The 25,625-nt window shown below is 39.2% G+C and overlaps 1 protein-coding gene across 1 annotated transcript in view; it reads left to right on the top strand.

The window, feature by feature from the left end:
• Nucleotides 1-25,625, top strand: part of afdna (afadin, adherens junction formation factor a) — a 111,537-nt gene that overhangs the window by 50,876 nt on the left and 35,036 nt on the right. Inside the window, 9 exon segments of the mRNA XM_051937040.1 lie at nt 1,712-1,917; nt 4,139-4,159; nt 7,868-8,013; nt 9,376-9,470; nt 9,732-9,997; nt 11,358-11,501; nt 11,731-11,929; nt 13,060-13,166; nt 16,260-16,340. Of these exon segments, the coding sequence (XP_051793000.1) occupies nt 1,712-1,917; nt 4,139-4,159; nt 7,868-8,013; nt 9,376-9,470; nt 9,732-9,997; nt 11,358-11,501; nt 11,731-11,929; nt 13,060-13,166; nt 16,260-16,340 (1,265 nt within the window).

The following is a 25,625-nucleotide window of genomic DNA, read 5'->3' as shown; positions in this document are numbered from 1 at the left end:
GGTCATTGGTGGTGAGCAATATTACAAGGAATGGTAGCAGTGGAGGTAGAAATATTAGTAGTGACAACGGTAAAGCCAATGCAGAGGGCCTTAGTGAAAAATAAATACATAAAAAGACAGGATTGTCCACTAAGAAATGTGCTTTGTCACATGATGATTCTAATGTTTACCACATGATTGTTGAGAATGGAGATAAAATGACTGCTAACGTAAGAATTTCAATAGTTGTAAATTCCTTCATGAGAGCATGAGAAACAGTTGTTTAGTGTTTCGGCATCGAACAAGCCTTTGTAACTCAAATCAGCCTCCCCAGACTGTGTACAGGGACTTGAGTATCCCAGTTATGACTGTTTTTGTAGTATGCCATTTGTGTTTGGGCTTAAAATATTATATCCTGCTTTCAGAAACCTGGATGGTTGGTTTTGAGAAACTCAAATATGCTAGCGGGAGTGCTCTGAAAGAAAACAGGACACTGTGCATGTATACAATTCATCGTACTTTCTGATCGCTGCAGACTACCTGCGCAGGCACAGCTTCAGTCAGGTGATACAAGACAAACACAAACTGGTTTGGGACTTAAATGACGTGGCTTATAACTTTATCCACCCTAACACCACAGAACACACATACAAATTTCTAACTGTGCTTCTGTCAAACACAAGCTGGTATTGCTGGTTAACAACCAGGCGACTTTTTGCACACCTGTACAGTTTGTACAACACTGTGGACACTAATCTGTAACAGAACTGGTGCTCGCACTGCTTTGTTTTTTTCTAGTCTTACCTGAGACACCCAGCTGGTAAAAGAACACCATACTCACATGGACAATTTTTTCTCCACTCGGGGTCTCTGAACTCCATCAAGAAAACCCTGACTGTTTGACACCAGTCAAAGTGGAGGACATGTTTAATATTTCCTGTCTGTCATGCCTCTCACTGCTGGAAATAAGATAGCCCAAATCTGCAAGGTGTTCTTTGCATTTAATTGTAATAAGCCCACTATAAGCCACACTCAGATTACTTAAATGTTTGGCTACCAGTTACAGGAATGTCAGATCAAATGGTTGGTTTGTGTTGTAAACATCACAGGTGCCTAAACAAGCAAGCAGTGACTGGGACACTAGTATTCATCATGTGTGCATGAATGTGAATAAGATTTCTGTGTGCTTCATGTAAGCACAAGATCTCAAATATGACAACAGCTGGGATAAGCCTCATAACTGGAATACTGGTGCGCATGTAAACTCAATCGTTGTCTCATCTGTTGCAGACAAAATGCCTGAACCATCACAAGTTTTGAGCTTTTTTGACACATTGCTGTTTTTGATCCAAATGTTTGGTTTGATGAGGAGTAGTACAGGTAGCAGGGTCCCCCTCAATAGTTCAGCGGTGGTGAGAAGTAGCATCTTGTTTGTTATGATCTAAACTACAGGTTCATGTTTTGGGTATATGGCATTTGCTGTGTGCATTAGTATATCTACTCTGGTGTGCCATCCATGATAGAGCCTTAGCCACTTATTGTCTCAGTGTTCTCGTGCTTACAAGAATACACCTTTTTGGGTGATGCTGATTTCCTCTCAATCCACTACCAAAAGGGACAGAGTGAAATATATGTAATGTTTGCACAAATTCTAACCTACAGCAACCACAACTGAAAATCTCAACATCGGTGTTTGCTTATGAATGTCTTGTCACTCTGTGTGCCCCTCCAGCTGAAGACACCTTCCTCTCCGCCATCATCAACTACACCAACAGCTCCACAGTTCACTTCAAGCTCTCGCCCACTTACGTCCTGTACATGGCCTGCCGCTACGTCCTGTCGCCCTCTTACCGTCCCGATATGTCGCCGTCAGAGAGGACGCACAAAGTCATCGCCATCGTCAACAAGATGGTGAGCATGATGGAAGGCGTCATCCAGGTTAGTAACATTACTTTTCAAGCTTTTTTTCCTTTCATATTGAACATAATCTCATTGATTGATTTGCTCATTATCTCAGTGTGTCTTGCTGCCGTTAATGTGGTCACTCCCCTCCATAATGCCGTTTCTGCTTGTGTTCAAATATGAGTATTATCTGATGTTCTCCTTAATTCACCCCATTAACTTTATTCTTACAAGCTACAGCCTTTGTAGTTGTTGTAAAGTGTGTGTACGTGTGCTTGTTGCTTTTCTCCAGTTACCTCGTATGTACCAATCTGTGCTTTTGTCTTTTGTTTGTGACCTGTCAGTGTTAAATGCTCGTGGTGTGAAGCCTGCTAGTGTATACTGATCTTCAGCTGGCATGGAGCTGTTGCTACTCCTTAGGGCTTTAATTCATTTGCATTCATTAATTACAAAATTTCAGGATTAGGGCCGGTATTATTGCAGAGTTTTTCAGCAGCACAAACCAAAACAATAATTTCTAGAGATTTCATTTTCTGTCAGTATAAATACACTAGCCTTTATAAATAGATTCAATCCAATGCACCTATGTTTAATATTATATTAACACAAACAGCTGTAGGATCTTTTACTAAATACACTATATTGAACACATTTCTTTCTTCAGTCAGGAAAGCTATTGAAAATATAAAGACAAGTCTAAGAAAATTTAAAGGCCTCTAATAAGAATAGTTTATACTTGACATACTTGCTACTGACTAATTTTCACCTTGTACAAGTAAAAGTCTGATATGATGCACAGAACCTTGGGAGGTTGAAATTGAAGGAAAAAAGTCACATAAACACTTGAATTTTTTCTAAAAGCCTCCAGAAGTCAGGCTCAATGAAACACATGCCATTTCTTTGTCGTGCAATTGACTTTTATTTGTCTAGCTTGCAGCCAGCTTTTTGCTGCTTTTGGCATGCTGGGAAGTTATGAAAGAAAACACACAAACACATTCAGACACGCACACAGCGAACTGTAGGACTCAATCTATTTAAGTCTGTGTGTAGTAGGTTTTTGGTTTTATAGCGTTTCAAGGAAATATCTTTAGCTACTGAAGAATGTGGAAATGTTTGAACTAACTTCAGACAGCTTTATAAACTCCTTTTGTGTTGTGAGTGGGCATTTTCTCTTATTATTGGTATGTCAATTATTGCGTACTCTTTACTGTATACTGCATATAATAACTAGATGTTGAGCCCTGTGTGAGAACATAAATGTGCTTTGCATTATGCTGCAAAAGATCTAACCTCATTATTAAAAAAAAAAAAATCACCAAGAGAAGTACATAAAGAATTTAAAATAATAATGAACAATTTTTAAATTTAAGCATAACGACTTGGTTTTATTACCAAGACTGGAGACAACACACCTAACAGTTTAATACAAATCTAGTTCAACATACTGAGGCCATATTTTGCATGAGAGTCACAATTCAGGAGCTGATTTGCTGCTGTAAGTTTTTTGCCAACAGATTTCTGACTAACCTGGCATTGTTGTTTTGTATTGTGTGCTAAGGCTGCATTTCTTCTCATTAATAGATATATTAAGAGGAAAGTATTTGTTGAATCCAGACATTATTCTGGTAAAATATCAACCATGTATATGAGTTACTGGTTTGAAGAATTTAGGAGCTAGAACTGCTCTTTTCAGATACATTCTATACACATCAACAGTGTGAGCTGCCCTGTGCAACCAGACTTCTTTTTAACTCTGAGAACGTGTGACGTCAGAACCTTTTTCCAAACTCAGTAGTCATGACTGAGAACTGACCTGTACACTTTGAGCTGATTTAACTGACCTTTAAAGTGCCAAAAACTTGTATATAAGCCCCAGTGTTGGTATGGAGTTGTAAATATGTGAGTCTTCACACAGTCATGGATATATTTAGATAAAACATACAGGTTGATTCCTGACTGTTTTGATGTGAAGCTCCTGAGATTTAAAGCTTTAAATGAACCTCAATCAGTTTTACAAACACCCTGTAATGTTTTCTTTACCAAATGAGTTTCCTGCTGATCTCCATCAGTTAATTTTCTTTAACTTATTCAAGATGGCTTTACACTGTAAACCATGACCATGTGTGTGTCAAAGTGTATGTGTGTGTGTTACATGGCTGTGTCCATACTGTAGCTGTTGACGTGTTTTCTCTCTGTCCTGTGAACGTGTCCTCCTCCTCCTCCTCCTCCTCCTCTTCCTCTTTTTCCTTCCATCCAGGAGATTCCTGAAGGGGATCAGGTAGGATAGCACAATAGCACACCATGATACGGCTGCTAAAGACTCGTCTACCTCTCTCTTTCGCTCTTATTTTCTCTCTTTATCTCTTTCTCTTGGGGTTGGCGATATTGATAGAATGAGTGGAAAATATTTTCTGTCCAATGTACTGTTTGTATGTGCCTTAGGTTGTTGTTGCCCAAAGCTCTACTCCAAGATCTTTTTACGAGAATTTCTATCCTTTCCAGACCTATTATTAAAGAAGACCTGGTTTCAAAGAAAGTTAATGACAGAAAAATAAATACTAGCTTGATGTATTTGTTCTCTGACATATGAGTGGAATAGCTAGGCTGCCCAGTTCACCTGTCTGAACATTGGGCAATTTCTGGATGTTTTTTGCTTCTGTCACATTTCTTCCTCTAAAAATGATGTAATTTTGGTGATTTTATATTTTATTTTTTTTAAAGGATAACGTACCTTTCAAACCCATTTGCAAATTTTGGGGTTCAGACTGTTCAGCAGTATCGAATATTTAAGTGTATATTTTACAGTCAACAAAATTAGTTTTTTAAATCAGCAGCTTATACCATATATAAATCTATTTACTGAAAATTAAAGTGCAGCAGTAGATTTTTTTTTTTTTTAAAAGAAGAGAATCCGCTAACCTTGTAATAATTTTTATTAAATAACAATGTTTTTACAGATTGCTAAACTTCTTGTAAATGGAATCACCAACTCCTTCTAACCTTCTTTTATACTTAGGTCGTGCTAATGTGTTTATATTTACAATGGTTTAAGTAAAATGTCACACATCAGCATTGAACGTTTCTAAAAAAGTGACTTTACAAGACCAGCATACTGCTGACTGTTGTGTACTTTTGCACCCAAAGGAAGAGTGAGTGAATTTCTAAATTAAGTTAAATCTGACAGCATTTCCAGGCCGATGCCACATCATGTCGCCCAACCTCAACAACCTTCCGGCTATCTTCTATTAATCTCTGCCTTCAACTTCTCTCTCCCTGTACTTCTCTCTTCTCAGCTCTTTCTGTCTGCTTTTTTGGCAAGCCCTTCATTGTTGCTGCTGCTTCTTTTTTCTCCATTCTAACAGAAATATATAATACAGCCATAATAATGCGTCCTACCCACAGCTGGAAACTAAGCAACAACAGCAACATCAACCCGACTAATTCCATTCAGCTTCCTGGACCTGCCTGGTACTAAAAAGCATAAAATATAAACCAAAAACAGCAGAACCAAAGCAACTACTCTTCTCCATTGTTGCTCCATCTTTCACTCTGGCATCCATTTTGTGTGACATCATGTCTTGCTTCTCCTACTCAACAGTGTGGATGAGAGACAAATCGCGTCCCTCTGACTTCCGCCACCTTCTCTGCTTCATTTGTCTGATTGGAATTTCATTTAATATGTTCAACCACCTGTCTGTGTTTTAAATGTTTCCTATGTGTTTTATTTTGGATGCACTTGGCTCCATCTCTCATCCTCTGGCTGTTCTGAATGATGGGGATTTTTGTTTTGTTTTGTTGGACTTGTGTAATATTTTTCAAGGCGGGGATAGATGAGTGCAGGGAAGCGAGCTTTGCACATTCCTCCCTCTGTGTGAGCGGTGTGGATATTAATCAATCAGCTCCTCAGACACTGAGCTCTGTTGCTCCCTGTTGATGTCAAGACCAGCAGATACTGATATGTCTTTCACTCATTGTTTTACACTCTGCAAGCAACCTGGTTTTTTGATCACTTGACTCAGTCAGACGCTCTGAGTACATCTGTGTAACCATCTGCAGCTACAGAGGTGTAAAAAGCACAGCATGTGTTTTTCATTGGTTTTGGATCACCCCTTAATGTTTCACGGTTTTAACACTTAGAGGAATAGTTAGACATTTTTGTATCTACTTTCAGATATACATCGGTTTAGATAAAAGCGTCTGCTAAATGAAATTGTAGAATTGTAGGGAAGCACACTTTCCAGCTTTATACCATTCTTATGTCTGCTGGATACATACAAAGCCATAGCTAGCAGCAGGTTGCTCGAAACAAGGACATACAGCTAATTGACTCTGTGCTAAGGTCTCAAAATGCGGCTTACCTCAGCATGTCGAAAGTCTTGTCTTTTGATTCACATACCCACAATACTGTTCCACTGCCACGGATAACCATCTGCAACAGTGTTATAGCAGAGTTTTATAGGAATCATGAATTACAAATGTGCCTACATATAATGACTTCGGAGCTTAATTATAATTCTAGCAATAGTTTCAGGCAATTAAAAGCAAAATTAAATGGATTTTATTGACAGTTTCAGACTTTTCAACCATTTTGCGCTTTGATGGTAGAATTAGTTTCACTTTAACTAAAATTATCATCCTGCATTATTCTCTACAGGACAGTTAATCAGTGATACAACTGTCATGTAGAGAATAATTACGTTATGATATAGGGAAAATTAGTAGGTTTTTGCTTACCTCTTGCTTGCAGTGTGGATAAACTTGGTCCGTATTTGCCACGTTTACATGAGACCCTTAATTCAGAATTAAAGTTAATTCTGCTTTAAAATCTCCTTGTAAACATGTAATACCAAATTTAAAACTTAATTCCACATAAACTTAATTCCGAATAAACTGCCTGGCTTATTCCGATGTTAATTCCGAATAAACTAGTTCCTGTGTATGTTTTATTCATGTTTACTGTTAATTCCGCTTTAGTTAATTCCGATCATTCTGTGCATGCTTGGCTCCTCACGTAGTGATGACGTAGCGACGTCCACGGTCTACCACCGAAGTAGTACGCCATTGTTGAGTTGCTATTTCAAAATGACAATAAAAAGCAAAGCGAAAAGCGTGCTTTTTAGTTGTTCCTCCATGTTGTTTGGGAAAAGAAATGCTGCGGCAAATGGAGTTTTTTTTTCTTCCGATAAACAAGGATACGTCATGTCCACTCCCTGTCCAATCAGAATCCTTTCCAACGCCCAAGCGCTAAAGCTTAATTAAGGAAGGGGAATAAACGTGCGGTCCATGTAAACCTTAATTCGGAATTAATATTTCCATGTAAATGCAAAGCACACAACTTTAATTACGAATGAGTTAATTCCGAATTAAAAAACTTCGCGTAAACGTGGCCATTGTTAGTAGAAACCCTAAGAACTGTTCACTTTGATTTAAAAAAAAAAAAAAAAATCTGAACTGGTTGGTGGAGAAGGCTTGTGTCTGGTGACCAGGTAAATGAGATTGTGTTTAACCCATAAGAACCCACGGTGACACCAGTGTAACAAGCACTTTGAGTGCCCCAGTCTGTGTGGTCCACTTGGTCTGTGGTACATATAACCCACATAATTTTCCTTTGAGGAAAAATGGGTCTGGGTTCTTATGGGCTAAGAGGGAAAAGGAGAGGTCTTCTTGGTGAAAAACTGTTGAATTTTAGTGCCTTTGTTACAATGTTGAAGAAGTGAGGACACTGTTTGAGTGTCTTCATTGACCCATCAGCGATGACCACTCTTCTTCTCGACACTGGGTTGGTTTAGAGCGAGGGGTGGGCAGGGCATGAGTCTATCCCTGAAGTAACAACTGCTTCTTCTGGCTGCCACTCAAACAGAAACCCCTCTGTCTTCTACCTTTTTTTTTTTTTTTATACCTCTTCAGTCTCTTCTGCATTCTGCTACTCTAACAACTTCCTCTGTATGTTTTTTCTCTTTGTGTGGCTGTGATTGGACCATTACAGAAGCAGAAGAACATTGCAGGAGCGCTGGCTTTCTGGATGGCCAATGCCTCCGAGCTGCTCAACTTCATCAAACAGGACCGAGATTTGAGTCGGATCACGCTGGACGCCCAGGACATCCTCGCTCATCTGGTCCAGATGGCCTTCAAGTCAGTCTGTGTGTGGTTGTGTTGGTGTGGGGAACGGCAGGTGTCAGATGCTGCACTATAATACAACTAAATGAAAATTTCACACTGTGGGATTTTGGTTTTTAAAGCTAAAAGAAATGTTGAAATCTTTGTTAAATTCAATAATTTTACATCACAAAGTGAGGCTGCACAGTGGCGTAGTGGTTAGCACTTTCGCCTGGTTCGCGTCCCAGCTTTCCCGGGATCTTTCTGCATGGAGTTTGCATGTTCTCCCTGTGCATATGTGGGTTTTCTCCGGGCACTCTGGCTTCCTCCCACAATCCAAAAATATGCTGAGGTGAATTGATTACTCTAAATTGCCCGTTGGTGTGAATGCAAGAGTGATTGTTTGTCTGTATATGTAGCCCTGCGACAGACTGGCGACCTGTCCAGGGTGTCCCCTGCCTTCGCCCAAGTCAGCTGGGATCGGCTTCAGCCCGCCGCGACCTTAGTGAGGGTTAAACGGTGTATAGAGAATGGATGGATGGGACATCACACAGCGTTGCAAGACATTTTCTAAACTTTCTTCATCAATAGTTGGCTACAGTATCAGTCAACAATCAATTAATATGACCAAAGTACGACGAGTGCCATGATTAAAGCTGAGGATGAAATGTGTTACTGCATACAAATACTGTTGCCCATTAGATTGGCTCAGTTAAATTAGTCACGCAACTATAGCACACTGTTTCTATAAATCAGTACTTGTTTTCTATTCAAGAACACTTGCCCGAAGCCATTAACTGATACAGATATGTCTGCCATGGTGGCCTGTTGCTTGTTAAACCTCGACATTGCTCTCAGCCATACAGGCACTGAAAACTGCTCTATCCATCAACAACGATCAAAAGTTAATCACAACACAGCTAAAATAACAATCTGAAAACTTCTCAATTTACAATTTGGATTTGAACATTGACAAACCCATGATTATTTTTTGCACCGTACTCCAAGCGCCCACATCCTTAGGTCTGCAATAGTAAACCTTGCAGACAAACTGCAGTCTTTCATCTCATTAAACAGCAGGAGGCTCCACCTGGTGACACAAACGGGTAATACAGCTAGTCTCTAGACATGCATTAAACGATTAATGATTAATCATTAACGGCCCTAATACTGAGACAAATCCCCTGATGGGAGTTCAGATATGACACAGGCAGAAGTCTCACAATGCACTGCTGCTGTAACCAATGTTTCAACCAACATGTCCTCTTCCTCCACTTTTGATGTATAGAAGTGCCAATGGATTTCCATTAAAACATTATAAATTGTTATGTCAGATGGAATGGATGAGATCTGATAGTGATTTTTGATGTCCTTATCAATCTGTGATGTGTTGTGCAGGTACCTGGTTCACTGTCTACAAGCTGATCTGAACAACTACATGCCTGCCTTCCTAGATGACCCAGAGGAGCATAATCCACAGAGACCTAAGATCGGTAATGTCCAAAACACAGATTCACTACCTGCCATGCACCTTAAAGCCTATCACAACTGTAATATCTTGCAAAAACTTTGTGAAACCAAGAACTTAATCAAACATGGTGTAAAAACCAAGAAATTCAACAAATACTGAATATTGATGAATTTACACAGACAAACAGAAGTTCTGATTCCTGTCATGCAAACAGCAAAACCTCAGGCTTCAAGACCCTCACAGAGGAAGAAAGAGCTTCTCTCACTCTAGTTTCTGTTTCCAGAGGACGTCCTGCACACACTGACAGGTGCCATGTCGTTGCTGCGGCGGTGTCGGGTCAACGCCGCTCTGACCATCCAGCTCTTCTCGCAACTCTTCCATTTCATCAACATGTGGCTTTTCAATAAGCTGGTGACAGATACAGAGTCGGGGCTGTGTTGTCACTACTGGGGAGCCATCCTCCGGCAGCAGCTCAGCCACATCGAGGCCTGGGCTGAAAAACAGGGTCTGGAGCTCGCTGCTGACTGCCACCTTAGTCGAATTGTACAGGTATGAGGATCTCGGATAGGAAGTAAGCATGTGCAGTGACATGAACAGATTGCCGCTCAGCTTTCAAAGTGTAATTACCATCGTTGCATCAGCCACACTGAGATGGATTAAGATTTTACTTTAGCCACCAATGTTTTCAGTTGTTTTAAAGTTTTTTGTTATGCTGAAGCCAGTGGGGATTCTAGTGCTAGCACTTCCTGTTCCTTGATCCCAATCTGGTCTCACCACTATAAGCTTTGTTGTTTAAAAAGTTGTTTTTTTTTAAATGCAAGATTAGGTTTAATTCATTTACTTGAAACGGGCAAGAATTCTACAGGGATGTTTACTGAAGTTAAAGATAAAGATGGTAGTTAATTGGTTGTAGCCATGCAGGCCACCAGTATCTAACATCTACAAAATATACATATATTGTTTATCATAGACATGTCCACTATCTAACCACATTTGTTGTAAGTTTTATTTACTTTGTAATGTTCAGTAACTATATTGCCAATAACTGGAATTAACCCTGAGAGGTTGACTCATCCACGTTCACACCCCTTCTTCTTAGTTGAGTTGCTCTTGAAGTATTCATTGCATTGAGGTGTAGCATTTTTAACTGAAACTATATAGCTTAACCTTTCCAGCAATGACAATTATTTGCTTGTGCCATGAACTGTTGCTGAGAAAAATAATTTTGCAGTTATTTAAATTTTTGTCATAGTTGCAATCTACATAAAAGCATTGTGTTTGTCTGCTTATCCATCATGCTTGTTTAAATTATGAACTTGAGTTTTGTAACCATGCTTTTCACATACTTTTACATACCAAAGTAACATTTGTCTCCTGCTAACGTGCCTGTGCAAGTAGGATTCTGTATGTGAACACCTCAATGAATACAGCAATGATTTTCATTTCCTTTTGGCACTCAACATATGTTTTTTTTTTTTTTCAAACATCACATCGTTTTTATTCTGATATTGCAAAGTTCCAGACATTCTTCCCTAATAAGCTATGAAATCTAACTCTACTGCCAGCATTTTATGGTGAGATACATGTAACAACATAACTCACAATTCATAATGTTTTTGTTTTCCGTTATAAAAACACTAATACAAAAAATACCTAGGTACTAATAAATAATAATGCTTCAAATAAAAACTAGCCAGCCCTTGCAATGACCAAGATAAGAGCTTCAAAGTAAAGTTAGTGAAATCTTCCTGAAAATAACCATAGGGTTAAAGTAAAAAAAAATTGTTTGGTATACAAGTGACATCTATAGTGAAATGCAATGTGCCAGGGCAGAAGAAATCAAAAGTAAATTATAAATATCTACAAAAAACGGTAAGATGTGTGGCTCAATGGAATGTTTTTCTTCCAGGCTACCACTCTGCTGACCATGGACAAATACTCCATGCAGGATGTGCAGAACATCCATAATACCTGCTTCAAGCTGAACTCCCTGCAGCTCCACGCCCTCATGACCAACTATCACTGTGCCCCAGATGAGCCGTACATCCCACCTGTAAGACATCCACAAACATGCACGACACGGAAAACAATGAACATTGCTGTTAAACTTTGTTTAGAAGCGAATGATGCACACAGTGTTAGGTCGGCTGCCACTAATTTGCAGAAATTTTACATATAACCATTGCTTGTCACATTTTCTAGGTCTGTATTGTTCAATCCTGCCTGTGAGCCCTTTATGTCATCTGATATGTTTGCTGTGCTTGGTGTGCGTGTGTGTGCAGGAGCTGATAGACCACGTGGTGGCAGTGGCCGAAAACACAGCCGATGAGCTGGCGAGGAGTGATGGCAGAGAGGTCCAGCTGGAGGAGGATCCAGACCTCCAGCTGCCCTTCCTCCTTCCTGAAGACGGCTACTCCTGTGACGTGGTGCGCAGCCTCCCCAACGGACTTCAGGACTTCCTGGAGCCTCTGCTGCAGAGAGGTTAGTTATTTCAAGAATTTTATGTAAATAATAACTTTTTGCATATATAAAAATACGTTCTTAGCTTAGATTTCTAAAATTTCAAATCAATTTATTACTCCACCAAGGAATGGGAAGGTCAGAAATGACACATGGACCAAGTGATTCGATTTGGACAGTGATGTGGCTTATAGTCTGGATCCACAGATTTGTTTAAGATTTCTTTATTGCTACGAGATAGCGGCACGGCTTCACTGCAGCTATGACTTCAAGTGAACTCTGCATCAGCTGCCTGCTGACCATCACGATTGCGATCCTACTACAAATCGATCGCTGTGGACCACAAATTGTTTAGAGTTTTTCTGTCAGAAATCGTACGACGACTGAGCAGCCTTGGCAGAGTACTACACTGTCTGAGTGCTTTTCTTGTTCTCATTACTCTTTATTTTTTATAATGGGTCATATACTAAAATACCAAATATTAATTCATTTCAGCTTCTTAACTGTGAGAAATACCTGTCATTATATGCTTTACATCAACCGTAATCTGAGTATGTCTGGTTTTATAGCTCTCCGTGAGACAAAACCAGCAATTTCAGAAATGAGTATGAGAAGTTAAACAAATTAGCTTCGTTAGTTGCAGCCCTGTTGCTTTTTACATGCTCTCATTGTATTTCACAAAAAAACAGCTAAATTTTTAAAATAGTTGAAGATGTGGGTGAGGATCCTTTTGCACTGGAAAAAATGGCCCTCTCAAAGCAAGAAAAAAAAAACTTATTTCAAGGAACTTTTACCTTGAAATAAGTGGAAAAAAATCTGCCAATAGAACAAGGGGAAAATGGCTTGGTAAGATTTCTTAAACTAAGGTGTGATATTTAAAACTTTGAGATCTTAAAATTAGCTGGGAAAACTTATTTTAAGCTATTTTTGCCACTTGTTAAGTGAATTTCTCTTAAATTGAGTGGGATGAGACATTTTGACTAAAAATAAGACAAATAGATTTGATAGTTTTTGCAGTGTGTGCATTTTAAGGGAGAGAGAGTTGTGATGATGCTCACCCTGCTGCATTGTTTGTATTGTGAAGCTGCTCTAAAGTACAGAATATGACTAATGCACAGAAAATGACACCGTGTTTGTGTCTCCTCTTATAGGTTTTTGTAGGTTAACGCCACATCCACGCTCGCCTGGTACCTGGACCGTCCACTTTGAAGGAGCTGACTGCGACAGTCACTTCTCTGCAGCTGACACCTCTGAAATGGTAGGACATTAACACACAGGAAATCCTTGCCATTGTTTGTGTATGAAGTTGTGGGTCAAGGCAGTGGGACATTCTGGGTATGGTTGGTTCTGCAGAAGACCTTGTAGGTTTCGTAATGCTGACTTAAAGAAGCTGCGTAGACTGAAGTGTACACTAGATCTGACAGCTAAGCAAGCAGAAAAGAAGAAACAAGTTCTTGGAGTCGCATAGTGGCCACAGAGTCTTTGACTCCTGAAGAGTAATGTATTTTGTCCATAGCTAAAATTAAATATAGCAAGTATGCCAAGTGTCAATGAGAATTCCAAACTTGCTATTAGAATATGAAAGATAAACATTCGTGTCAGTGTTCTTTGCAGTAAAATAGACCAGTAAAATTAGTCACAAGTTATGATTTTAAAATAGCAGAATAGAAGGATAGTGTGATTTCCATCAGCTGCATTTGATGTCAACCTTTTTTGGCTCTGCTCATCGTGCCGCTACTGTGGACAATTTAGTTTAAATTGTACTGGATTTGCAGGATTTAAGAAAGTTTGTGCAGGAAGTCCAGCAGTTGAGACCAAGAAGGATAAGAACATGGATCAGCTTCCAGGTGAATTTCGGACTAAAAAAGGTAAAATGTCTGAACAGAAGCTGAGTTGTAGACAATTTGACGGCACGACTGACATAGTTTGACTATTTTTAGAGAAGTTTGAACCTGGAAGTTTCTTTGATTTACGTCCAGAGGTTTTGTGTGTGTGTGTGTGTGTGTGTGTGTACGTGTGTTACTGTGTGTGTTAGTGTGTGTGTGTGGTCTCCCAGTTGGAAGGCAGTGATTACAGTGACTTCAGAAGTAGCTATTTACTTCTCATAACAACCCTTACAGACACACACACAAGCACACATGCGCACACACAATTTAATCAACACCAATCACAGTGCAGAAGTTAGTTAGTGAGCCTGGAGCAGAAAATAATAGACTTCTTTTCAACACGCAGACACACACACACACACACACACAAACTTGCACGCGCACACACAGCCACTTCCTCTGTAATTGGTCTGTTTATCCCTGCTCTACTATTTCATGAGTATAGACTCGACATAATGCAGGCGTCTCTCTCTTGCGCGCACACACACACACACACACACACACACACACACACACACACACACACACACACACACACACACACACACACACACACACACACACACACACACACACACACACACTGTGATTAATGGTGTGTGTTCAAGCCGACCAGAGGGTTGAGGCCTGCCTCGTCTGGAGCTCTTATGCCATCACAAGTACCATTCTGCTCTACATCTATTTCAACGCCGTGGATATGATGTAGTGCGTTTATGTATTTTAGATGTGATTAATACTACATGCAGACCAAAAGCACTTCTAACACTATCAGAATTATCTTCAATTTCTATTTATTTTTCAAAGAAAAGGTGACTTCTTGCTAAACAGCACCCGGTGCTTGTAGAGTGGTATTTGCAAGCGAAACAGCAACAAATGTGGACTCAAAATTGCTAGAAATGGCTTGGGTCTTGTCAATTTTTTTCTAGCTCCTGCTTCAAGCTGCTACAAGAGGTGGGTCCTATCAGTGATATTAATAGTGAAGACTATTATTCAAACAAGTAGCTCAGTATGTTGGATTTGTGTGGACAGAAGGAACATTTTGGGGTAAAGGGTGTAATGGTGCAGAAAGTTAGCATTGAGGTGTTTTTACCAGAATGCATTGCAACCCCTCTTTTTGCCTGTGTCAGTCCTCACACTCATTTCAATTAGTTATGTGCCTATTTTGAATATTTTAACAGGTCTAATTTGACGGCTCATTTCTGTTGTTTTGTTTCAGTAGTAAACACGGTTATGTTTCACCATCTGTTAAATAAGTTTATAACTTGGCGATAGCATGAATAACATGTTACTTTTGGGGCCTGCTAGTGGTAAGCTGTTCATTTTTTCCCCCCCAAGTTCTTTTAAGGCTTAGATGACAAATTCAAATGTGTGCTTCCTGCATCAGAAGAGTGTTAGGACACTGATGTAAGGGTCAGCCTGCTCTTCATTTGGCAGATTATCGGGACACATTTAGCATTTTTCCAGTTGTCTTTGTCTCCACTTTTTCCATTTCTGCTTGCGGTATTTAAAAGCACCCTGTTGACATAAAAATGCCTAAGAAATACCCACATCTTGATTTAGAGCTGCTTTTATGCAACAAAAGGTTAGTGATTGCTGTGGGCAGAAAGCTATACCTGCTTTATGATAAAAGCCTCAGATATGTTGGCCCATTGAGAGGCAAACCACCACTTTTCTAAGATGGGTATAAGTGAGTGCGTTGTAGTGACTGTCTTTACACAACAAGCTGAAAGTGTTAAATTTTGACATCAAACCTTGCATTCTAGTTGTCATAATTAACACTGTAGCTTCACTGTGTGATGTGGTGGTGTAGCTGTAATTGTAATGTAACAGCAGCTGTATTGCCGTTGATGTGTGGTTGTTGTTTGGTTCTGGGTGTTCCTGCACATTGCTGAACAATCTCTTAGCTCTCTGTGCATTTACGCAAGTGGCTGTTCAGCGGCGTACACCAACACTGAGATGCCAACAAACATAAATACACAATACGATGCAGACGTACTTTTGTTTAAGTCTGACATGAGCTTATTTGTTTTGGAGTATCCTTTGTCAGAGTATTTTTCATGATGTGGGAAACCTCGGTTGCTCGCTCTCTTTCTTTGTTTCTCCGTCTCTCCCCACCCAGTCACCCAGCCCTGCTCAAATGAGCCCCAGTGTGTATATATATGTGTGTGTGTTTATGTGTGTGCTCGGGTAGCCATGATGTGGTTTTCATTCTTGACTTGATTCCAGCAGCCACAGGTTCCTCCGTGGTCTTCCCCTTTCCCCTTTATCCCTCCTTCATTCCTTCCCTCCCTTTTCTCATCCCTCCCTCTTTTATTCCACGGTCTTATTTTCCTCCATGTTTCAGAGGCAGTAGGAGAGAACGCATTAGACTACGTTCACTGCGTTTTCCTGAGGCTGTAACTCACTCATTTACGAGGTACTATCCTCATTTACAGTTTGTCCTTCCTGTCCATCTCTCTTTTCAGCCAATGAGGAAAGAGCCGGAGGTTGTCACGGTAACCCTGAAGAAGCACAACGGCATGGGCCTCAGCATCGTGGCTGCCAAGGTAGGAAATGATACCTGGGAGAGATTTTTTATGTCTCTGTTCCATGTGTAGTAATAGTTAAATCTAAACTGTTATGAATCTTTGGTCTGAGTTTTTTTTTAAAGATTGTTTTTTGTTTACTATGAATACTTCTCCTGCAATGTAGAAGGAATATTCTTTTAAAACTAAATCTGAAACTGAAGAGAAAAATATTGACATGAAATCCCCTCCACCAATATAATTTTTTGTGCCCTGGCTACAGGGAGTGTGTGTGTGTGTGTGTGTGTGTGTGTGTGTGTGTGTGTGTGTGTGTGTGTGTGTGTGTGTGTGTGTGTGTGTGTGTGTGTGTGTGTGTGTGTGTGTGTGTGTGTGTGTGTGTGTGTGTGTGTGTGTGTGTGTGTGTGTGTGTGTGTGTGTGTGTGTGTGACACAGTGCTGACAGAATAGGCTGCTGTTTTAAATAGACTGCTTTCACTGTTGAGTCTGACAGCAGTGCAGAGACTAAACAGTGACACTGCAAAGAAACTTCTGGATGAGTCCTGGACAAAAACGTGGTCTGTATAGTTTGCTGTTGTAAAGGGAGTGGGCATGTGGTGAGGGATAATTTCACTGTCCACGTGTTTGTTTGCTCTCACACCTCAGATTTATCGACAAAACCAATGGAAATTATACATTTCACTGCTTTATAGTGTACATATTCAACAAGTTAGAGTATGTTAGCTGTAAGTTTGGCATACATACTCAATTGTTTTTATTTTTTGCTGTTAAAAAAGGGATATGTGTTTTTATACTAACACTGATTTAATAAAATGTTCTAACAGACCAAATATGCATAGATTGATTAGATTAGAATGGATGTTATATGACTTAGATCCCTGTTCAGTATACATGTAAGGAACAGGATCATTTGAAACATACAAAGTGCAATCTATACACTGTGTATAAAAAACAAACAAAAAAAGGTTTTAAAAATGTCAAAGGTGATCTCAAATGCTTGATTTGTGTCACTGGCACTCACATTGTGTCTTCAGCACAACCTTACAGCTGCAGCTGAGAAGATGACATTAGTGAATGTTTGTTTGGCATTTTAGCCTCAAAAATACTGACCTGAATGAATAATCAATCATCAAAATAAGTGCTTGGCAAACTTACAGCTATGCATGTTTAAGGTACATAACATAACAGAACACCTTAAACATACGATGAACAGATGTAAGACTAGCATAAAATCCTACTACAGAACGTAAGTTCAGAACAACCATGTGACAGCATAAACATTCAACTTTGTATATTGAGCCATCATCACCCAAACCAATCATAAGTGGTTGAAGAAACATCTCAGTCATCACCCTCCAATTTTATTGTTTAGACAGTTGACTCATCCTGAGTGTTTCGTGATGAAAGTCATCATTACCTTCCATCTCCCCAAACATTAATAAAAAACGTACTTGCCAGTGCAGACCACCGGGTTCGTTGCTTGCTTCTCTTGTGGTTTAAATATTTTGAAAGCATTTTAACATTCTTAGCTGGAGATAAAAGCAGGGCGTGTACACACTACGCACCTCAGAGCCACCACAATGTCCCATATCGCTCAGATATTTTTTTTCAAATGGCAAAGACAAACGCAACTCAGTTGGATGTCCACTTTGACTAATAAATTTCCTTTGGGGGAAACCCTGCACTTTCAGGCCAGACAGTTACGTAATTCTGACTTAAATCCTTTCCATCAACCAAATTTTCCCTTAAGTGCATTCCTCACAGGAGTGTATCTTATCATATGGAGGACAATGATGTCAAACCTGTTACCTCCTCGTCACCAATGTACAAAACGTCTAGTTTTTAATGATAAAGTGGATAAGTGTAATAAGACTAGTAGTATTTGCTGCCTGTACGTAACATAAAGACACTTTCTGTCTTTCTTCTGAGTAGAGTGGGTTTCCTGCTGAAGGCAAGAGCTTTCCTGTGTGGCTTTGTGCATGTGTGTCCAGTCTGTGTTTCGAGAGGAAGAGTGGGAAGGAAGGACGTACTGAGGAAACCTCCTTGCTCTGTTTATTTTCAAAGCTGTGTGGATGTATGAGAAGGAGGCAGAGAAAAGTGTGTGTGTTTGTGTGAGCAGGTAGAGAGAATTTTGTCAAACAGCTGCTTGAATTCTCGGTAAACTGGGCTGAGCGCTGTCCTGTTATATAACTGTGTGTGAGTGTGTGTGTTAGTGAGGGTGTGTGTGTGTGGTATTTGCCTGGTGGAGCTGCAGCAGCGCTCCACCTCAGTCTGGCCAGCCGGCGTCCCAGCCGACAGTTCACCTCTGGATCGCAGCCTAAATTTACTGTTTTTTAACAAACAGTCTGCAATTAGGAACTTGTGGAGGAATTTTGCTGCACTTGGAAGCATCCAAGGAATTTATTGCAGCTTTTCAACCACATACGCTGGACTTCACAGAACTTTATAAATTCCTACTGCAGGTTTTTCAGGAATCTTTAAAGCAGTTTTGACACTTTTTTAATAGTAAAAACTTTTTTTTTTCAGCTAACTCTTTAAAATGACCAGGACCTTCTTGCCGCACATGTTGGAATTCTCAGCATTTTTTCATCCCACGTTTCCATCCATAAATAGTGATTTTATACGTTGCTGAATGGATTACTCCCAGCCGGTGTAATTGGGAGGTTTTGGACTTGTCTGTTCATGTTAGCAGAGCGAAACGCTCTCTGAGATAAAAAGCAGGTGTGCACGTGTGTGTCCTTCAGTCTGGCTGTCCCAGTGTAAACTGGTCTGGACAACGCTGAAAAGCTGCTGCAACATGTGGTTTTCTGTGGTGGGCAGGAGAGACCAGGTAAAACAACTATCAAGAGAAAATCTTGTTCTAGGACATTTCCTAATCGATTCTACAAATTCCTGCTCTCTTTGGTGTTATTTTTGAATGCGTTTGATGTGAAAACTGAGCGGTTTGTGCACACTTCTGCAAATGTATGCGAGATCGAGGATATATTTATTGTGCTTGCTTTTTGATTGCCCAGATTCTTTATAATCTTTTTTATATTGTGATTGTGTGTCACAATTCACCCATCGCTTCTGCTAAAATGCTGACTTTATTCAGAAGCACTTGCAGGTAAAATAGGTAGCAGCTGGTTGAGTGTTTATGGATTTGTCTTACCCGGTGTGATGGCCGTGTGGTTCGTCACTTTTGACTGTTTGCTTTTAGGGCCGTTCTGCCAATGGTTAAACTAAGATACACAGAGGAGGTGAAAACTAAAGTTTAGGTAATGTTCTCAGTGCTGTTAGGATACTTCACCACATGTGGATGATTTTGTTGTGTTCTCAGTTGGTCCATAATGGTTGTGTTTTAGTCCTTTACCTTAATTAAATCTGTTAAGACACTTGAGTCAGGTTTTGCAGAATTCTGCATGAATTCATGGTAAAACTGCATATTCTAAACTAGTAGAGAGACTTTCCTATTTTCTATCAATGAATATTCTTTAGGAAATATCTGATTTTAGTTTAAGATGTTTTTTGGCCTGACAGTTAACATAATTAAGCAAAAAAACAAACTGAAAATATTCTTAGACATGAACTTCAGTTTAAAAGCAGCAGTATTGGTCCATATTAGTAAAACCAGTTTGTCAAAGCAGTTGTTTCAGTCCTTGAGCTGTAAGAAACCATCCACCTTTAAAAGTCACATTCATGTCATTGAAGCCCTTTGTTTCCCCAGAACAAATGAGTGGCGCAGCAGCTCTGTATCCTTAAAAATACTATATCGGTCAAACCCACATGTGTGTGTTTCATGGTATTGTGTTCGTCTTTCCTCTGGACAGCTCCCAGCTGGAGTTGAGGAAACTCTCGGCCTCCTCCTCCTCGTTAGTGTTTACTCTTGTATCAGTTGCTATAAAGAACAGAACATTCCCTCTGTACAGATTTAAAACAACAAGTTAAGTTTGCAGTATGTTGTAATCAGGGATGAGATAGAGCCGTGACAATGCTTCTGGCAAAGGAATTTTTCATACCAACTGGCTGTTTACTCTGCTTTGGATACTGACATATGACTTCAAATGATTGTGCTACATTTAGCATGGTGTATATGATGTATTGAAGCAGCAATTATCAAAGTAAGATGACTATTCAAGCTATTCTTTTACCAATGTAAGCCATGTAGGTTACAGTATTTTAATGAGTCTGTTTTGAAATGTTCAGTTTTGTTAATTATATTTTCTAATATAAATATATTTATAAAAATCTTGAATCTTAAATGTTCTCCCTGTTGTTATACATTTGCAGACGGTTGGTAGAGGTTTAAATTGTTGAAATTTTGCTGTGATCCTCAGAGTCGTGAGGTGAAAGGACTTTAGTTACCTGGTTTGTGAAAGTCCTCTTCCTGTGTCATGAAAGTGAACTCCAAACTCCAAATACAGAATTTGGCCTGTTTGTTGCCTCAGTGTGTTTGATGTATTGGTTGTGTGTTTGTTTGTTAGCTGATAGATTCATACTAGAAATGGAACAATAGCATGAGAGCATTCCCCCCTGTGAGGGCTGGAACAATGAGAGGATGTACCGCACACACACACACACACACACACACACACACACACACACACACACACACACACACACACACACACACACACACACACACACACACACACACACGCTTGCTTTCCTGTAAAGCTGCAGGCAGGAGGTGTTTACGAGGTGTGCGCTGGAGAACGTTTGTCCATCTTGGCACTCATTATAAAGTCCGTGGTAGAATCACATTTTGGCAGGTTTGTGTGGAAAAAGTGGGACATACTTGCAGGAAAGTAGGAGAGCACATTGTCTTGTGACTGAACCTGTCCTTATCAAGAGTCCATGAACAGCACCGGGCTGTTCAGAGTTAAGCACAGTGGCTAAACTGTGTTGGTTCAGCTTTCACATTCATCGTTGATGCACATTGGCCTTTAAAGTACCGTTATAAAATAAACTACGTAATTATTTTCAAATGTTGGGCCATGTTTTTCACAATACATACTGGGTGGGAAGATTTACAATGTAAAAATAATCTACTTGCCAGTGCTTTTTGGTGCAGAACCTGCATTCTTAAATAATTTGGAAGTTAATTTGTAGTTTCTGCACTGATATTTTTAGTTTTGTTGCAATTTTTTTGTTTGTATAATTGTGCTACAATTATGATTTAGCTTGATGGCATCCATTTTTAATGCCAGGATTTACAGCAATGAGGAGTGCATACATTCCTCAACGTCTGCTTGTTATTTCAAACAAGATGCCAGTGCGTCATGTTAGGTATCAGATAAGCAGCAGTGACGCAACTAAGAACTGTGATTCTGTTGTGGACTATCTGAAATTGACAAATTGTGTTTGATTCATCTTTTTTAAATCTTTTTGTCAGCTCCTGAATTTAAACTTCTGCTCTCTTTCAGTTTTATTGCGAGACTCGTGCAGTTTTTTTTTTTTATGATGGAAACAGGATCATAGAAGAAGGAAACCTCCCCAACTACATTTTTAACTTGTGGCTAAAACTGTGTTTCCCTAGATTATAGTTGCCTCTTTCTATTTCCATGCACACTGACTGGCAAAGTGTAAAAAAAAGAAAGAAATGTGAAATCCTACCAAGACTTTTAGATATTTATAAGTCGTGCTTCTGTTTCTGTTCTGTTTGTTTTGGGTGATTAAAAAGCTACTGAAGATGCACTTTATAAAGAAGCAAGAAATGCACTCTGGTTTTGTTGCCTTTTTAAAATGAAAAATAAGTAAAATTTTCAACATTGCATGACTGATTATAACACAACCCCTCTCTATTCCAACATATTTTTTGAAGAAATGAGTTGAGGATGGAAACACTTTGACGGCAAATAGTCCAACATGAACGTCCTTTGATGCACCTTTGAAAGTTGAGATGCGATTAATCCATCGTTGAAGTATTTTCTTTCATCTAAGTGAAACATGATCAGTCACTAGCTTACACTCTCCTGTTAGACTTTTGAAATGGTGAGTTCATCCAAAGCTTTACTGCCTACCTTCTAGAGACCTGAAAATGAACATTAGTCTCTGAAGATATTTCTAATGAAACTGTAGTGCCCATATTTTTCTAAATTAAAAACCTGTCACTCATTGGTTTGGCTCAGTGATTTGTCAGAGAGAAATAGGTTACATCTGGCTTCAGATGCACAGACAGTAGTAGTTAGTATGTTGAATTCAGCCCCTCAGATCTAGCGCTTTCTCAGTCCATTTTGCTTTTGAAATGCTACTTTGCCACTTTACATATTCCAGTTCACTTTCTCAGCACCTCAAAGCGATGGCAACTACCTTCCAGATATTGTTTTGATGCCGGAGAAATGCAGTTTATTCTCATCAAAGTGTTCTACCAAAACAAACCATGTAAACGGTGCTACAGAATTGAAATAGAATAAAGGAGAGTCGGTCATCCAGTCTGCACTTTCCCTGAGAGCCCACAGAAGACATTTAATCTCCTAAAATGATAGAAAATACCTGCGTGGGTGTACTGGGCCTTTGAACACTGCTGGTTTCTAGAATGCCTCTTAAAGATAAATGGTTTATAACCTCAGAAAGGCTGCAGAAAGCAGGTTGACATGCTTTAACATCCTAAGCTGTAATTTTGGTGTGTCGCCAGCCTGCATTAGCAGCAGTTTCTGTCAGCTGGATATCTGTCTTTTCTGTAGATGCCGGTTTCTCAGTGTGAGTCAACTGCAGAATGGCTGAGGAGAAAAATGTCACATCACTATGAGTCTGCTGCCCGGAAGAACACACTGAAGGATCTGTTCTATTATTTACCTTTCTCTAAATTCAGTCTCTTTTATTTATATGGACTGTGTCTCTGAGACTTATAGAGATTACAGTATTTCACCCTTTTTTTTAGGGTAAATTAGTATCATGCAATTATTTCAGAATGGTTTCTCTCCTCTGTGTTCAATATATCTGTAAAGATTAGCTGATCGACAGAAAATTTCTAAACATCTGTGTTGATTATCATTTATTCGTTTGGGGTTTTTTTACAATCAAAAATGCAAAAATGTCCTTGCACCTGCTCCCCAAGTGTTAAGATTTTATATATTCAGCTAAATGGTTAGTTTTGAGCTTTTCATTGGACAAAATAAGGCATTTGAAGATGTCACCTTGTGGTTGGGTGAACAGTGAGCAGTGTTGTTTTTTTAATATAATTTTCAGACAAACTACTGTAAGTGAGAGGATCATCGACAGATTGATCAGCAACGGAAATAATTGTAAATGTCAGAAAAGATTACAAAAGTGCAGACGGCTATAGGTATTAACTTCCTTCTAAATTATATTTCGGTGTACATGTTTACCAATATTACATTCGCCTGATGCTTTCTTCAGCTCAGTCGTTCGTGTTTTTCGTTTTAATCTTGTCCATAATAGGGGTTTTTCAATATATTTTAAGTGACATCTAAAAGTCACATTATACTTGTGTCAGTACAAACCTGCTACAATTTCAGATGTAAGGCCCGACTCCAGTTAATAAATAAATAAAAATAGTTTTTTTTGTTCAGGTCAGTGATCTCATAATGTAAAACATTTAGTTAAGTTACATTTTTTTTAAAATATAAAACACCAGTTCACAATGTAAGTCATCTTAGGGCACTTCACATAGTAAGGTCAAGACCTTACATTGTTGTAATTCAGAGGTAAACTCAACACAACCAACAATTCCCTTTGAGGATCACTTTGTGGCAGTACCAGTGGCACTTGGTGACATCCAGCAGTATTGAAGCTGTGGACAAAAGAAGAGCTTTTTTTTCTGGACATTTATGTGGACAGTGAAAATGTACTATGTTAACATGGTTGTGTTCAGAGGGATTTTGAGTGTGGAGTCACCAAGGCTTACCTTTTGGGCATTGAAAAAAACTGTCCAAACCAGACATCAGTATAATGGTATAGTTAGTTTTTTACCCTGACTTGACAGGATTACATGTTTTCCTGTGCCCAGCTACGCTGAAGAGATACGGTTAAGCATCACGAAGGCCATTTGAAGTAGTTATCTGTATTAAAGGTCATGGAGTTTCCATCAAGGCCATAGCGGGAAGTGTTTGAAGAAGCCGACTTCTTCAGGCCATTCCGCTCTAATAGAGGCCTGGCAGCTTTAAGATGTGCGTGATTTGTTATGTCAGAGCTTTTTAAAGAACCAGAGTCATCCAGTAAATCACTCAGTAAATCTCCTTTAGGCATTTCAGCTATTCCTAGAGATGTAGCTTATTTCTCTGAACAGATTTCTGGAAAATTCATGGACCTTCACAGTAAACATGTTATCCTATTGTGCAGGATGTTTAATAGTGGTTTGGTGGGTGTGATTTCCAGAGAACATGTGTTTTTATGTTGATCTGTAGACCATGCTTGTGACAAGCAACACATCTGGTTTGACTTGAACCCATAACCCAACATCAGCTACTGGTTTTATGGCTTCATTATCCAGGAGACCTGCTGCGTGTGCTCACATGTGCATGTTTAATGTGCCCTTACATTTGCAGTTCGCTTATACATTTGCTTTTCTGTTTGCACAGCATAAAGTCTTTGATTTTATATTGGTCAATACATGCGGAGAACTATATTCTACATGTATGCTCGATGTCTTTTGTGACTACGTGTCTCTTTGCCCCTTGTAGCTGCTAATCAGGGTTAGAGACACTGAAGAACTGCAAGCTTATGCATACGAAACAATTTACAAAATAGCTCAACTACATTTATATGCACACTACCAGTCAAAAGTTTGGACACACCTTCTCATTCAATGGTTTATATTTAATTATTTTATACATTGTAGATTAATACTGAAGACATGAAAGCTATAAAAGAATACATGTGGAATTATGTTGTCAACAAAAAAAGTTCATCTTCAGTATTTATCTACAGTGTAGAAAATAATACAAATAAATAAAAAGCATTAATTGAGAAGATGTGTCCAAACTTTTGACTGGTAGTGTACCTTTTTTCGTGTTTTTGTACATTTAGTATCATTTGTTTTAATTACACTGTGTGATACTGTATCATGTTTTAGATAATTACACTTGAAGACTGGCTGGAGAACATGATTAAGCATTTATGTTACAGAAGGAGCCAAATATTTCCTTTCGGAAAAAATACAGACAAAAAAGACTAAAAGAATTTGAATGTTGCACTTAGACTTTTACAGATAATCTAATAAATAAGAGTTCAAACCCATGATGTATCACACTTTTAGAATATGCTGATCTATTAAGCCTCTGCCTCTTTCTCTACACACCCCTCGTCACTCGCTGTAGCTCGAGCACACCAGCTCATGTGCAACTCTGCTCATACACTGTAAAACTAT

Source organism: Acanthochromis polyacanthus, chromosome 16 (genome assembly GCF_021347895.1).
Source record: "Acanthochromis polyacanthus isolate Apoly-LR-REF ecotype Palm Island chromosome 16, KAUST_Apoly_ChrSc, whole genome shotgun sequence".
NCBI lineage: Eukaryota > Metazoa > Chordata > Actinopteri > Pomacentridae > Acanthochromis > Acanthochromis polyacanthus.
Note: the sequence above shows the minus strand (reverse complement) of the source record. Positions and strands in the feature narration are given on the sequence as shown.